The 16,488-nt window shown below is 27.5% G+C and overlaps 2 protein-coding genes across 5 annotated transcripts; both read left to right on the top strand.

Annotated features, from left to right (window-relative positions):
• Positions 1 to 344: 344 nt before the first annotated feature.
• On the top strand, positions 345 to 10,000 carry LOC126834214 (BAG domain-containing protein Samui-like). Of its 3 annotated transcripts, XM_050565982.1 has the most exons (4): positions 613 to 736; positions 2,520 to 2,612; positions 8,061 to 9,027; positions 9,508 to 10,000. In XM_050565982.1, exons 2-4 carry the CDS (start codon positions 2,550 to 2,552, stop codon positions 9,714 to 9,716), a joined length of 1,239 nt encoding a protein of 412 aa, XP_050421939.1. In that variant the 5' UTR covers positions 613 to 736; positions 2,520 to 2,549; the 3' UTR covers positions 9,717 to 10,000. The 3 variants fall into 3 exon arrangements, with proteins under 3 accessions (XP_050421938.1, XP_050421939.1, XP_050421940.1); XM_050565981.1 differs by lacking the exon at positions 2,520 to 2,612 and having other exon boundaries at positions 345 to 736; XM_050565983.1 differs by lacking the exon at positions 613 to 736 and having other exon boundaries at positions 2,577 to 2,697.
• A 906-nt stretch (positions 10,001 to 10,906) lies between these two features.
• LOC126834507 (vacuolar protein sorting-associated protein 18 homolog) lies at positions 10,907 to 16,221 on the top strand. 2 transcript variants are annotated; one of them, XM_050566471.1, is made up of 19 exons: positions 10,907 to 11,069; positions 11,136 to 11,291; positions 11,381 to 11,555; positions 11,743 to 11,885; positions 11,954 to 12,139; positions 12,244 to 12,433; positions 12,507 to 12,631; positions 12,693 to 12,917; positions 12,984 to 13,100; positions 13,358 to 13,470; positions 13,554 to 13,665; positions 13,735 to 13,911; positions 13,982 to 14,126; positions 14,205 to 14,377; positions 14,627 to 14,981; positions 15,050 to 15,201; positions 15,428 to 15,694; positions 15,783 to 15,922; positions 16,004 to 16,221. In XM_050566471.1, the coding sequence occupies exons 2-19, from the start codon at positions 11,217 to 11,219 to the stop codon at positions 16,065 to 16,067; spliced, it is 2,934 nt and encodes a 977-aa protein (XP_050422428.1). In that variant the 5' UTR covers positions 10,907 to 11,069; positions 11,136 to 11,216; the 3' UTR covers positions 16,068 to 16,221. The 2 variants fall into 2 exon arrangements, with proteins under 2 accessions (XP_050422428.1, XP_050422429.1); XM_050566472.1 differs by having other exon boundaries at positions 10,907 to 11,057.
• The last annotated feature ends 267 nt before the right edge of the window (positions 16,222 to 16,488 follow it).

Consider the following 16,488-nt stretch of genomic DNA (forward strand, 5'->3'; position numbering starts at 1 on the left):
TATGTATATAATTTGAGAAGTATACGCCAATTATAATTAACGCATAATATAAAAAAAAAAATATACATATATATAATATATATATTTGTTTTATATATTTATACTTAATAGGTAGATATATGTTATTTTTACATAATATGATAATTTTAATTTGTAACCGTGGCCGCAGTTCACGGCTTTCGGCAATATCAATTATCACTTATCAGTTATCAGCTCAAAATTCATATCATCATCGAATTTTGCAAAGTTGCGATTGGATAAGATAAGAGTTGGTGGGGACAAATGAGATAATGCGATTCGCCATTCATCCGGTCATAATATCTTAATGCCATGTCTGTAGATCGAAATCAGATAGCAGCGGCACTAGAATGTTCTAGATTTTTCATTCGTCCAATGGAATTTGCAAATGTGCAGCCGAGACGTTTTGAAAAATCATTTGGTTTTATATCGTGAAAATAAAACCATTAGATAGGTACCGCCATTCGCCGATCGTCCGAAAAAGATATATACTTTTATTATCAATTTTTTTTTTTTTTTGCTTAACATATTGTGGTTTGTCAATCGATGTTGTTAAAATATAATGCCTTTTGGTGATCGTCACAGACCCAAGTTAAGCGAACGGATTCGCGGAAAGACAGCTGACCAAATACTAGAAGAAATAAACAAGAAATTTAATAGAAATAAAAATTCGAACATGTTTTTTGACAAGAACACTCCAGTTTCATCCCCAGAAAGGGTATTTATGAGCAATATTATTACCATTTTTTTTTTCGTATGAGCTTGATTGAACATGCTTTATTGAGTGGGATGTTAACGCACTTACTGTCATATATAACTATGTAGGTTAGACTGTATCTTTCAATTAGCACTACCTACCAAAATGACTTTTACATTTTCATTTTTTAAATAAAGTCCCACATCTAGTAATCAACAAAATTTGTATTTTGCAAATGTTTAATATTAAATATCAATTGTGTTATAAATTACAGTGATAAGTGGGTATGGTATCATTTATGTCTTGATAATAGTTTGATATTTGAATCATCGACTGTGTTTTGCAAGACATCGACCAGCATTACATGATTGTATTCATATTTTTTTTTTTTATTCTTCTACATACTTTTTTGAGTTATTATAGAAAAAGTACAAGTATGGCTTTATTGTAAAATAATTCAATATACATTTTAGACAAATTATTAGACAAAAAAAATTATTGAGCTTTTTTTTTTATACAAACCTAAACTAAGCATTCTATTTTGGCCAATATCATTACTCGTGTAGGTTTTCTAAAAATGTGTTGTTTTTCACTGATAGTATGCATATCTGATAATTTCGAAACATATTACTACTAAACAGTCAATGTAAAATTAAAATGTATAAGTTATTTTATACATGTGACCTATTAGTATTCTCTAAACTTAGGTTATTTCACACATGTAAAGTAACCAACCAGTGCCAATTGCCAAATACCTAATGACCTATACTCATAAGTCTCAAATCATGTTTCATATATTAGTGCTAAAACTAGTGAAAAAATGCATATGTTTTCCAATTTTTGTTGTTAGTTTAATTGTTATATACATAAAAATAAATGATTAAAAAGCCTAGTGCTTAGGTTAATACGCCTCTAAATATAGATTCTTTACAACTCTTGATTGTATTTTTTTATTTAGAAGAATAAAAAATAATCTAGAAAAATATGTATAAAAAAAAATATGTATTTGTGTAAAAGTTTACATCCAAGGTTTGTGTGTAAATAATTAATTAAATACTTCTAACTTTTTTATTTTATTTATTTTTAAATTGTATAGACTAATAATTTGTTCAAAATTTAAAAAAAAATATGTTTCCATTGCAAACCAGTGTGTCTCAAACCATGGTCTTTGAAAAATGTAATCAATATAATAACTTATAGGCAAGTATAGAGACTATAAAATGTAACAATTAAATGATATTCAAATTATAAAATAATTACTATGTATCATTTCTAGTATGGTTTATGTGTTAGGTAAATAATACTACTATACTATTTTGACAACTCATTTATTATTGAGGTATTTATATTATTGTATGGTTAGATAAGCAATAGCTTAAATACTAAGGAGGTTGTCAATTAATTCATCAGTAACATCAAATAATGACTGTGATTTGGAATTTACAAAATTATTTTTGTTCTTTTTAGGAATTAATTTTAATTGGGTTAAGGCTTATTTGGCACATGTGAAGCTTAGCATTCTTTATTCATGAACATTCTAGAACAGTTGGTGTGGCTCTCGCCTACATGATATCATACCCACACATATAGTGCTAAAAAGAAAATGGGTTTTAATCTGTTATAAATAAACAACTAGTCTAGTCACTTATGTTCCAAAACATTTTATGGCATTTTGTCTACAAATTATTATAAATTATATCTAATAGCTTTTCTATTAACTTATTAATTTTTATTTATACTAATATGTCTTTTGTGTTGTGATGTCATAATAAATAAAATTTTTTTCTTTTGTGTGTGCCTTCAGTGAGTAACAAACATTGCAGTATTGGATGCTATGGAAACTACCAAAATTGATTCCACTATTTATCCTAGACCACCCTCTGAAACTAGTGCTCTGGTAAGTTAGTGGATGGCTAAAGTAGAATCGTATTATTTGCCTTAAAATGTCATACGTTGTGATACCAAATCACAATAATAACAAGGTAAAAAAATTGTTTAAGAATTAAAATTATTTTATATTTTTATTGAAAGCTTGAAAGAAGAAATAGAAATAAAAAATGTATACATCATTTTAAAAAAAACACCGTGCTGCTATTAGAAAATAGCATTATGTCCGGACTTATGTATACATATCACATACGTTACGATTTAAGGTTTTTTTCAAGGTTAAGAAAACAAATTAGTTTTCAATTAATTGAAGATATCAAATTTGAAAGCTGAACAGTCTGCAGCACTAGTACAATATTAGTTTAATTTTATTATAATTTTAAAATTTAAATTTAAATATTAAAACTATACTTTATCCCATACAAGAGCTGGTACCGCATAGAATCCAAAAACCATTACTCTCGCATGTGCCTGCCCAGCAGCACTACCGCTCTTATATGAAATATAGTATTTGTAATAAAATGATCATTTATATTTTGACTTAATAATGGCTCACAAATAATGAACAGTTGTAAAAAAACTGTACAAATAATTTATTTATTTTGTATTATCATATGATTTATACAATTTAAAAACATTTAAACAATTTTGTTTGCATATTGTTTAGTTTTAGTTCAATAAAAAATAGTACGGACATTATACGGTCTTATAAATTACAAAACTTTATATATTTGCAAAAGTGCTACTTAAGTATGTTATATACATTTTAGTCAGTTTTCCAAAAGTTATAATTATATTCTGTTTTTAATCCATAAAATAATGAAAGAATTATTGTACTTCAGCGCCACTGTCACTTCTAAATTTTATGTCGTCTTCTTCTTCTTTGCCTTACCACATTTAATAGGGTCTGCCTGCCAAATCCCCTATCTTCACAAATCATTACTCATTGCCATTTCTTATTTATTTCACACACATCTCCATGTCATCATGGTTCACTTCTTCTTTGGCCACCTCTATTTTTCTAAATCCATTTACTATGGTTATTAATTGCAAATTTTTAATGACAATATCATTTGGCCTTGAGACCCATGGAAAATTAGCCTTTCCCAATTTGCCACATTTGGTATATATACTAGAAAAAATTCCAAAAAAATTTAAGTAAATTTACATTTGTATAGCTATAAAAATCCATACCATTTATAAAAATTGTATGTGAATTTGGTAAAGTTAGATAAAATATTTATAGTATATTGACTATTTATTTTTATTTAAAAAAAACCTAATGGAATATATATATATATATATATTGAAATTTACAGAACAAATTTATAACAATTATGTCTAAATGTTTTGAGTTCTGTGTTAAAAATTTGAAGTGTTGAATCATCGTTCTTTGTCCTATTAGTATTTTAATTATTGCATGGACTTACTTTAACTAGATACATGCGTAATAGGTTCTTATCTTATTATTTTTAGCAACAAATTTTTGGCCAGAGTCCCATATTCCACAGATGTAGTTTTGGCTGTTTTTTATTTCAAAATATAAAAACCAGTGACAAATGTTAGCTACTTCGAACATTACTACTCATATTGTGTGAAAATAATTTTTTACTATTATATTTTAAATATGTTGATGTAAATAAATACACTTATTTTGCCTTAATGTTAATTTTATCCTTCATCAGATTTTGTGTTTTTTAAGAATGACATGCACTTTAAAATTAACTTATTATTTCCAAATTCCGTTTACTTTATTATGTGTCTTTTAAGTCAATAAAGCATAATTAGATGATTATTTCAAAATACAAAAACTATGCACTATTATAGTTAAATATCAAAAACTATTAATCTTTTGTTTTTTAAATACTATTAAGGAAAACTAAGTTGATGTTTTTAATGAGCATTATGTTTAGGTTGCAAAAAGTTTTAAGACAAAAGTCTCCTTAAAATTATATTAGAAAGAAAGAGGTCATACTGTTTTTCCCCTACCAGATAATTAATAGTTTTCTTATTGTGATACTAACTGCTGTTACAGCTATAAACATAAGCCAATTTTAAAAAAAATTTCGAAACTAATACTAATTAAAATGTTTCAGAATATGAGCCTTTATTACCTAAATTTCAATATATCAGTAATAATTCCTTACCTTATGGAACACAGTATTTTTTTTAAACTGGTACTAATTCAGTACGGTATTGCCAATGTCTCATTATGTGGAGTAATACACCATTGAAAGGAGCTAATAATAAATTAATTTTATATAATAATTATTAGTATAATTTATTTGTCGTATAAATAATAATAATAATACAATTTTATTGTATGCATAATATATTATAGGATAAGACTTATCCTATAAGTCTCTTAAATTAGCATGCATTATAAACAAATAGGATAATAACGAAATTGGGGGATACAGTTTTGTATTGCAACTCAAAAAATAATTATTACAAAATAAATCTAATTATACTACAATAAAGTAAAGGTTGAACAAATTTATTTCACTTGATGGAAATTGCAAAGCTAAACAGCATCTCAAATTTGAGATTTACAATTTTATTTTTTTTACATTAAAGTCTTAGTTTTTCCAATGTATGATTTGACATAAAACAGTTATTTTATTTTCTCACAAAGCATAGGAATTTTTGTTTTAAAATTGATATTAATATAGTTGCATAAAAAACCATGCTTCTTTTAAGAAAAATTACTAAAATAATAGAATTGTTTGCTAACTACGCCAGACAGACTAGACTAAATATGTCAAACGGTTCGTTAAGCCAACAAATGAATTGGAAAGTCAACTATTAGACGAGATTCTAAGGAATTCCGTTCTGTTTTGGATTTCTCATCGTATATGGTAAATCGATCACATTTGGAACAAAAATATTAAATAACCAAAAATGTGAGCTAGAAAAAAATACGTCTTAATTCCTATGTTACCTCTAAGAATGATAGACATAGGAAACGCCGCTTTGGTTTAAGGGGTTATAATACATTTATTCTAAAATAAAACTTAAAAATAGATTTCCATATTCTTCTATTATTTATGTACATCGTTAAATGATTCTCATCAACAAGATGTGAATGGCGTTAAGGACTTTTTGACGACCCCTCTTTATACTTATTTTTAATAGGTTTTTTTTTTTTAATGTTTTAATAGCGGTCGGAGTCACAAGTCACAGTGTACCACAAATAATAAATATAAAGAATTATATGGTAAATCTACCGATACAATATTTAATTGGGAACATACAAATCGAAAAATAAAAAATAAACACGAAAATCATTGAATAAAATTCCTTAATTTAGTTTTTTCCTGTATAATGATATTTTTTTTTCTAGGAAACGAATACGACGTTGATTGTGCCCATTAATAGGTTGATAAATGCGCATTACTCAAACAATAGGAGTAATACAAATAAAAATAATTATTATAAAAAAAAAATATATGTAATATAATATATTATACCTTTATAACTTTCAGGCCTTATATGTAAAAATGTCTATACTCTTTCTTTCTTGGTAATAAGACAGTGATTTTTTTTGCGTGTTTACTGTAGAACATAGTACACAAGATTGGAAATAATTAGACTATAATTTAAAAAATATATGTAGCGTGTCGTTAAATTTAAGATGAAAAATTGGTACAATTTTTGGGAGTTTTGCTCGATTTTGAACAGGAAGATGTAAATTTTTATTCGGCCTTGAAATAACAGTTGTAGGTTGCACTTTTTCTGATTCGTAGCTTTGCTACACGAAATTTCGTCATGTAGAAAATATGTCATTTAAACCGCTAAATATCGTGGGTCCAAATATAAAATAGAAAAAAACAAACTACACATAATTACACATCATTATTAAACCAGATGGGTTTGTGTGTGTATGCACATTACTACCTTCGCATTCGTATTATTTTAGCGTTTATTTTAATTTTGTACAATGAGCCACTCGAAATTAAACTTACTGATTAAACATGGACATTATGTAAAAGATAAATAAAATAATTGTCCTCAGTTTCTATGTGAATAAAACAAAACAAAGCTGGGATATAGCCTTAGAAGCCACTCGCTGGTTAAAATACCTGAGATAACGCTATAGAGAATTATTTTTGTGGTTGATGGTTTTGTATAAATATTTCAAAACCATATTTACTATATTTAATCACAAATGTTGTTTAAATGTTCTCTAGATATCTAATTACGTCTCTATGTTATTGCGTTTTTTTAATAAGAATGTACTACATAGTACTATATGTACCTACATAATAATAATTATTATTTTTCGCCGTTTTGTACGATAATACATTGTATGTACAGTGAAATAGCAGTCCAACGTTTAAGAGGTTATGGTGGCCCACCCACGTAAACAAATGTTTAAAAATAAAACACATCATTGTAAAAAACAATATAATATTTTCAACCCGGCATCGAGGCTAATACTACTGTTAAATACTATTAGTTAGATATATTTTGTTGTATTACACTTATTACGGGACTTTACAATTCGGAAATTCGATTAATTATTTCTCAATATTCGGCCTTGAGATTACTCTAGAGAGCGATTAGATTTCACATATTATTACTTGAAAATATCTGTAACGATGTCTTCTCACTAAATTTCGCCTCTTGTGATATTTTTAGACTTAAGATTGGACCTATTGGCGTGGTCAATGAGTGCCAAATCCATAATTACCGCGACCTATCCAAAAAGTGTTTACCTTGAATAACCATTTTTTTTATTTAAATACGTGAAAAGTACTTGTTTTTTTTGTTAAATCTGTACTCTTTACAAAGTATTTTTTTTCGAGTATTGAGTAAAAAAAGCTATTTTTAGGTAGTACCTAGATTTAAAAATCGATTCTAAAAAAGAGATGTACTTTCAACAACTGTTCTTATACATATAAGCCTTATCCATTTATTTATTTTGACAACTATGAGATACAATACTGCACACACCAAAACAAAAAAAAACCTATAAACAAAGCAATTGAAATAACAAATATTTTTATTTTATTTTATAGGTTCATACTAGATCTGTACTATGAATACAATTTTCAAATTCCAAGTCCAAAAACTTTTCTCAATAAAATTAAAAAAAAAGTTTTAACTCTTCTGAGGGGAAGAGTTAAAATATTTTGATAGTTGTTGACCGTATGTCTAAAACTATTTTTTGAAGTTATAGTTATTTTTAAATTAGATAATAGGTAGGTTTGGAAGTGATTTAATCTTTTTTTAGCTGAATTAATCCACCAGTGTAAAAACTATTTAAGTGAGTGTTTCAGCTAAATGGGTGGACTGTATTGGGTTTTAATGTTTTAAAACGTTTTATACGTGTCTCTGGAATAAACAGCATTGCCTTAACAGTTTTCAAAATACTAATTAGTGTTTATAACTGTCATGTAATTATTAACGTTAAAGTAACAAATAGAATTAAATATTGTATGTTTGTATTTTTTAGGAAGAATTTCCATTTGATGATGACATGCTCTTAGGTCATTTAAGTGTACGTTCTCATTTAGAAGATTTAGCTAAAAAGCACCCAGATATTGCGGATCATTTACGTTGTCCACCTTGGGGAGGCGAACCAAGCTCTAAACGTAGTAATAAAAGAAACGTATCTGGAGACGAAAATACATCTGAAGTGCCATCAGATCTCAATCAAAATAGTACTGAGCATATTGAATCTAGTCCCGATCAAAAACGATTTGAAGACAACATGGATAATCAACAGCAGAATCCATCTGAGAATATTTCAGATCTATCAGGAAACAATGATGATAAAGCACAACAAAGATTTATATCTAAATTAGAATTCACACCAATGAATGCCAGTAATCCAACAGAAAATGTTCAACAGCAACAACCACAACAGCAGCAACAACAAACACCACCACCAGTACATCAGCAACAGCAACAACCACCACCACAACAGCAGCAACAACAACATAAAGAACCTCAAAGAGATTCGACTCCACCACAAGGAGCTCAAAAACCTCATGTGCGGGTCATTCCAATACAGGTGGAAGGCCGTTCGAACCCAGTTTACCCAAAGGATACAGATAAAATGAATGAAATGGGTTCAAATGTACCCAAACAAAATCTGGGTAAAACTCAATTTCCTCATCATTCCTTCTACGACCAAAATACTTCACAGCGCCGTCAAACTCCACCGCCATCGTCACACCAGCAACAGCATGCAGCTCCCCAAGAACCGAGATCGACTCCACCGCCTCCACCTCCACCTCGTCAGCAAACAAAACCATTAGATGCATTAGAAAAAGTTCGAATTGTTCAAGCTGATGTCGAAGAATTGGCCAAAGATGTTGCACAATTCTCTGGGAACTCTCGTAGCGATAAACAATTCATTTATTTAGATGAGATGCTTACAAGGAACTTAATTAAGTTGGATACAATTGAAACAGAAGGTAACTAGAACAATTACTTTGTACAACAAATTATCAAGATAAAAGTTTTATTTTATTAATGCACTATCATTATTATAATTTATTAAAATAACTCTCAATCCACTTTTAACAGCAAATACGTATTTCACCAACTATGTTGTCATTTTCAGCACCAATCGTTAACTAAGTGTTTACCGGTAACACCATGTCCTTATATAAGTTCGATTATGTCTACTAAACTACCCAATTTATTTTTGCAAATGCTCCAAAAAAATAAACTTATTTTAAACTATAATAAGTTTGTCTAAAATAATTAAACTTCAATTATATACATATTTATTAAACATTTTATCTCGCTTATAAATATCTTAAATAAAATACTTTGTTTAATAAAAATATAATGACACTAACGATTGACAAAAAAAAAAACGTGAACTTAACATGTGATATTAAATTTACTAGATTGTTTTAAATTATAAATAATTTTAATTTGATTTATAGGGCGAGATGATGTTCGCATTGCTAGGAAAAAAGCGATAAAAACAATTCAAGATAACATTGCAATTTTGGAAGATAAAGTTCCTCAAACTAAATCTGAACCAATGGTAGTTGAACAATCAAATGAAGAATCAGAAGAACCAGTTCAATCTGAAAATCAACAGCCAGAAACTCAGCAGTCACAAACTGATGTAGAAAATAGCAAGAAATGAAATTGAAACTAACAATAAAATAGATATATAGTTTTATAAACAAAAATTAATTGAAAAATTGTATTTAACAAAATATTAATTGTATATGTATCAAAAGTAGTCTTTAAAATTGATAGAGATTTATCATAAGAATGAAAGCCATTTGAGTTTCTCTTTTTATTCCTTAAGTTTACATTTAATAAACAGACTTTTTCAAAATTTAAAACTTTAAAAGACTGTCTGTTATGCTATAAACAAATAAGAGTTTATTAGAATTAAGAGCTTATTTCTATTTTCGAATGGACAAATATATATTTGCCATATATTTTTAATATTTCTTGTTAAATATTTTTATTTGTATATTTTTAAAAATAAACAAAAACATATTTATTTCACACTATTTTAACATGTCACATATATAAAACTAATATAAATTTAAAATGTATACAGTGATATTTTACATTCGCACCATTTAATAAAAAGTGATTGAAAATAGCTCACAACTATTTTAGTTATTTTTGTAGTCGACAATAGTAGCCAACTTTTTGATAATTGTATGTAATCCAAAAATAAAAGATTTCTCAAAAGATCACTCAAACCATTGTGCATATAAATTTTGAAAAAACGTTTTTTTAAAAATAATTTTAAGTGTTGCATCTTATGTAAGATGTTGCAAAATCCATGAACTGCCATGTTCCTTTCCAAATTTAAAGTTTATTACAAGCGTACATTTTTTTCTGTTTGACTATCGTACTAAAAGTACATAATGTTACCGCTTAAGTTATGTAAGTGTAGTTCATAGATTGATATGCTATTGTACTGTTCTGGTTTAAAGTGTTTTGACTAGAATATGTATATAAGTATATATATTATATTCGGATTTGGGCCAGTATTAGTCTTAATGTGAGCTATTTTTCACAATTAATAGTATATTGTGTTTGTTTTTGATGCAACGTACAAAGTATACGCAAATAAGTTAAAATTAACAAGTACAACAATTAAATTACCAAATGATATTTATATTTATGTTACAAGTCGGTAGTCAATAGACTATATAAAAGTTGGGACCATTTAAATCCATCATGGTTATAAGTATAGACATGATAATAAGATAGCGGTAATAACAATGTTCAGGGCGTCTAATAAAATAAACTGATAATACATGATGATACCAAAAACGTAATCAACTAAAATGAAAACAAAATTTCGGATTTGGATTCGTTTACTATTTAGTATTTAAATAATGATCAAACATTTTAGTCTTGTTATTTTAGTCATCATTTGTCAAAACACTTAAAACAATTAATTAATCGTTAAATATAAATTAAATATTTAGTGATAAATTACACATTATTGACTATGGTACTAGAAAGAGTGAGGATAGAGAAATATGATGTTTTATTAAAAATTTAATTTTAACCATATATTATTAATTTGTAGATGCACAGGGTTTTATGATATATCTGAACCCTCTAAAGTGTTTATTTATGCTCTTTAGTTTACCGTATCATAAAAGCAATTATGACTTCAATACTAGATCAGTTCGAACAAGGTGCTGAATGTACTTTTACTCCCTCATCAAAATCTGTACAAGTGGTAAACAAATTAATTATTTTTCTACTGGTTTGTTTGCATTTTATTATTATAATACATTTTTCATGTAATTTTAATGTATATATATGCAGCCTAATGAACATTTCGAAGATGAATTAAACGAAGTCCCCATATTGTCAAAAAAGAAAGTTAATTTCTCGCCAAATGACAAAATCACCCATTTACTAGTCAGTAATGAATACGTAGTGCTTGTCATGATCAACAATGTACTGTTACGAATAAACTTAAGAAAAGATAACATTGAAGGTAAAAACAAATAAACATTATGTTAATACATTCAAGTATAGAATGTTAAAATTGTATATAATGATGTACTGTAAGAAAAATGATTAATGATTAATTATGTTATTATTAACGGATCGAAAAATCGGTCTGCATTTACTAAACAATATACAGTAATAAATGTATCGCTTGTTTGCATTTATGTTTTTAGAGATTGATACGCTAAAAACATCATCACTAAAAGTTAGGCATATATTTCTTGATCCATTTGGAGAACATTTAATAATTTCATGTGGGAATGCCAATAGTTCTCAACTGTTTTATGCTACTAAACAACTAGCAAAACTTAAACCAGTAAGAATTCACGTGTATTTAAAATATAACGATAATTTTTTTACATTGCAATTTGCCATACTTAACAGGTAGGGAAATATCAAGGGACTGAAATAACGTGTGTAGCTTGGAACTATGATCGTACAGTTAAATCTTCATCTAGCACAACAGGACCGATACTGCTCGGGAATTCATCTGGAACAATAATTGAAACACAATTAGGAACTGAGTTTGATAGATTTTTTCAGGGTAGCGTCGTGCAGTACTGGAAAGAAGTGTGTTGTTATTCTATTTTTGTTTTATAGAAATTAAATATAATTTAGCACTTTTTTTTTTACAGTTATATTTTAGAAATAATTCTAATGTTTTAATATTTTAGGTGTTTGATATAAGTAAAGGAAAACCAACTCCAGTTGTTAGTTTACAATATCATAGAGTCCCGAAATCTGATATATTTTATATACTAGCAATTTCATCGACAAAACTGTATCAGTTTGTCGATTCAGCGTTTAATAAAGATGAAAGACCGATGTTGCAGCAAATTTTCAATAACTACTTAACCATTCCAGGTTAGTTTATTTAATGCATAATTATTAATTAAAATGCATACGGCTAATACATTTATTACGCCTTTGTGAACAGAACAATTTGATGAAGTTCCAACGGTACTCAAACACAGCAAACTAAATTTTTACTATTCAAATAATGATCTGACGGATCCAAAGCACTTTGGGTTTCTTACAGAAATAGGCGTGTTTGTAGCAGAGGTAAGAACAACTTTAAATAATACCCAATTCAGTATGTATGTACTTTATATATTATTTCTAGATAGATATAAATAAAAAAGATAAAACGGTGTTTAGTTCGCATACGTTGATCGAGTATAGCCGGTTATATGGTAAAGATGATGATGATTTTCAAATTCCTCTATCGATGACTTTCACCCAATATCATGTATTGCTATTATACTCCAACAAAGTAGTTGCCGTGTCTTTAGAAACACCAGCAAATCGTAATGTATCACGAGTGATGGACGAAGACTATTGTTCAGATGTAAATAATATACAGTTGATAATTTTCGATATATTTATGTTGAACTATGTTTTTATGACTGTTTAGACTCACGGCAAACTAGTAAATATAACTAAGGACTTGGTTACTGGTACAATATGGTTATATGCTGAGCGTGCTGTTTTTAGATACAAAATTCAAAAGGAAGACCGATACGTTTGGCAAGTATGTTTAATTTGTTTGGTTTTTTAAATATAAGATTTATCAAGGGTAAAGTTTCTGGCAAACTTCAAATATTTTCCCTCAATTGGAAAATTATGTTACACATTAAAACAAAAATCAAACAATTTTTTTGACCGAGTTATTCTTTCCAGAAAGTTTCTAGAACATATAAAATCAATTTGTCTAGAACTTTATCAGGAACTTTGTAATTTATACACAATTCAAATTAATTAAAGTAATCTTACTGTAATTATTTTTAGATATTTTTAAATAAAGGCATGTTTGAAGAAGCAAAAGAAATTTGTCAAAATAATCCATACAGAATAAACCAAGTTTTAGTAAGACAAGCGACCACTTATTTCGATACTGAACAGTAAGACGCATGTTTAATTTTTTTAATGGATAAATCAAAACTATTTAACTATTAAAATGTTTGTAAAATATTTCATAATTTAGATACGAAAAAAGTGCAATGATATATGCTGATTTGAATATTTCATTTGAAGAAATAGTGTTGAAGTTTTTACATTTAGAAAACAAAAAGCCATTAAAACTTTTTCTAATGAAAGTATGACCTGACAGGTTTTTTTTATATTAAAAATAAATTATTGTTTCAATAACTATTTTCTGATTATAGAAATTAGAAAGTTTAAAACCTCAAGATTGTACACAAATAACAATGATTACGTTGTGGTCAATAGAATTGTTTGCAGATGAATTAGCCACGCTGAGAAACGACGAAAAAGAAAACGAAGAGAATTATAAAAAACTACAAGAGTCGTTCAAGAATTTTTTATTATATCCTCCTATTCAAGTACAACATACAATATTTAAGATATCTGTTTACTGATTACTAGATAATTGCAAATTTTGTTGGTGTATAGGACTGTATTCGAAAAAATTGGGAAAGCATTTACGATATATTGGCTAGTCACGGCGATGTTCATTTTATGATTTGGCTAGCACTCGAAAATCAAGACTATAAACGTGTTATACAACATTATTTAAATGAAAACAATATTGCAGAGGGTGAATACAATTTCATAAAAATCAAAATATTATATAATATTATCTTAAATAAAATTGGTTTTTATTATTAAATTTTAGCATTAAACGTTCTGGGAAGTCATCCTTTCAGTGAATTGTTCTATATGTTTTCTGCCGACTTGATTGAAAAAGCACCTTCTCAAACCATTTCCATTATAATAAAACAGGGACAAAAACTCGATCCTTTGAAAATGTTAAATGCGTTTATCGTTTTCAATCCGAGTGAACAGCTTGTAAGTGTTTACACTTAAATATTATAAAATATTATGTAATATTATTAATATATTCTCATTTATAAAAATATTATATAATCTGTATCCTATACATGATTTGTTTTTCACTTTAATTTGAAATCACATCAGCTATGTGTTAAACAAACACAATGCCAATTATTATTATATTTTTTTTTAATATATGTCGAGTTTTGAGCAATGTTTCTGTAACATTGCAAATTATACAATTACATATTAATTTATGTGTAGGCTTTGGAAATAATCAGATACCTGGAATACTGTGTTCACTGTCTCAACTGCAATGCGGAATCAGTTCACAACTATCTGTTGTCGTTATATATAAAATTCAACAACGATAAATTGATGAATTACCTCAAGTTGCAAGGCCAAGAAATAGCGGCTGTGTGCTACAATCCTAAATTTGCTTTGAGACTGTGTCGTGAACATAATTTGTTACAAGCACGAGTTCATCTGTCAATCGTATTAGGTTTGTGGGAACCCGCAGTTGACTTGGCACTGTTGGTTAGTGTAGACTTGGCCAAATCTACAGCGTCCCTGCCAAGTAGTGATCAAGAACTATCAAAAAAACTTTGGTTAAAAATAGGTATTTGTACAATAATTTTTTTGTCTTTATTACTTTAACAATTAATGTTTTAAAATATTATATTACAGCCCAACACGTCGTCAAAGAGAACAACGATATAGCTCAAGCGATGAAATTTTTGGAAGAATGCAAATTTATTAAAATTGAAGATATTTTACCGTTTTTCCCAGACTTTGTGACACTTGATCATTTTAAAGACGCAGTGTGTTCGTCTTTGGAAGTGAGTTCAGATTTCAATATTGAATCTTCAACAATAGTATTTATAATTAACTATAATTTTCTTTAAAAAATTTGGTTATTGATTAATAGTAATCAACACATTCATCACGATAATCAATTAATTTTTATATTTTAATCATGTCGCGTTTCTATTGTCTCATTGAATACTTAGTATGTTTAAATAACTCTTAAAAATAAATAAATTGTTCATGTATTTATTTTTTAAGGAGTATAATAATGAGATTCAAACTCTTAAAGAAGAAATGGAAGACGCAACCAAATCAGCTGAAACAATTAGATCAGAAATTGTATCATTTAAAAATAGGTTCATAACAATTCAGCCATCAAATACGTGTAGCAGCTGTGAAGAACAGTTGGTCACTAAAGCATATTACGCTTTTCCGTGTACACATTATTTCCATGTGGAATGTTTAATTAAAGAAATGCAACCGTATGTCAATTCGAGTACTTTGAACACCATAAAAGAATTACAGGTTGGTCTCTTTATTTAATACACAATTTACAAGGGTTTGGAACTATATCAAATGTACAACAATTTAATTATAATTATCGATTATTTAGAACAAGTTGAGTAATCTTTATCAAAATATAAAAGATGATTCACAATCATCGGACATATTGACTCAACGCAATAAAGTTAAAGAGACATTAGACAATTTACTGGCAAGAGAATGTATTTTCTGTGGTGATATTATGATTAAGTATGATTTTGTTTCTCATTGATATATTATGTTAGTTTAATATTAGATTTTTATAATTGCATTTATTTTATTTTATTTTAGCCTAATTGATAAACCATTTATCGAGGATAATGAATTTGAAAAAATCAAGAAAGAATGGGAGTAAAATATATCTTACAATTTTTTCATTTTTTTTATAAACTATCCACCTTTTGGTATGTTTATTATTTATTACTATTATTGTTAATTAATAATTTATTATACGTCCATAATTTATTTATTTAATTTTAATTTTAACATAAACTTGTTACATGTACCAATTCAAGTTGTTTATTTACTCTTGTTTTATATAGTTATATAAACCTGAATAAATGTATAAGTATTATAATTATATCATATAAAACTGGTTAACTTTTAGTTGCCAAAGAATATTGATACTCTACCTCTAGCACATAATAAGCCAGCTGGGTAAAGTATTAGAAAGGATATTTAACTAAAATACTACAATAATTTAATTTTATAAATTCTTGAGCTGTAATACTATAAAAAGTAAAAATACATCCCCCCTCCCCCATAAATAAAAGTTT

The sequence above is a fragment of the Adelges cooleyi genome, unplaced genomic scaffold, assembly GCF_023614345.1.
Source record: "Adelges cooleyi isolate 19-005CV unplaced genomic scaffold, UGA_ACOO_1.1 ACOO_flye_CR_arks_rails_tigmint_CR_PRNA_21, whole genome shotgun sequence".
Taxonomy (NCBI): Eukaryota; Metazoa; Arthropoda; class Insecta; order Hemiptera; family Adelgidae; genus Adelges; species Adelges cooleyi.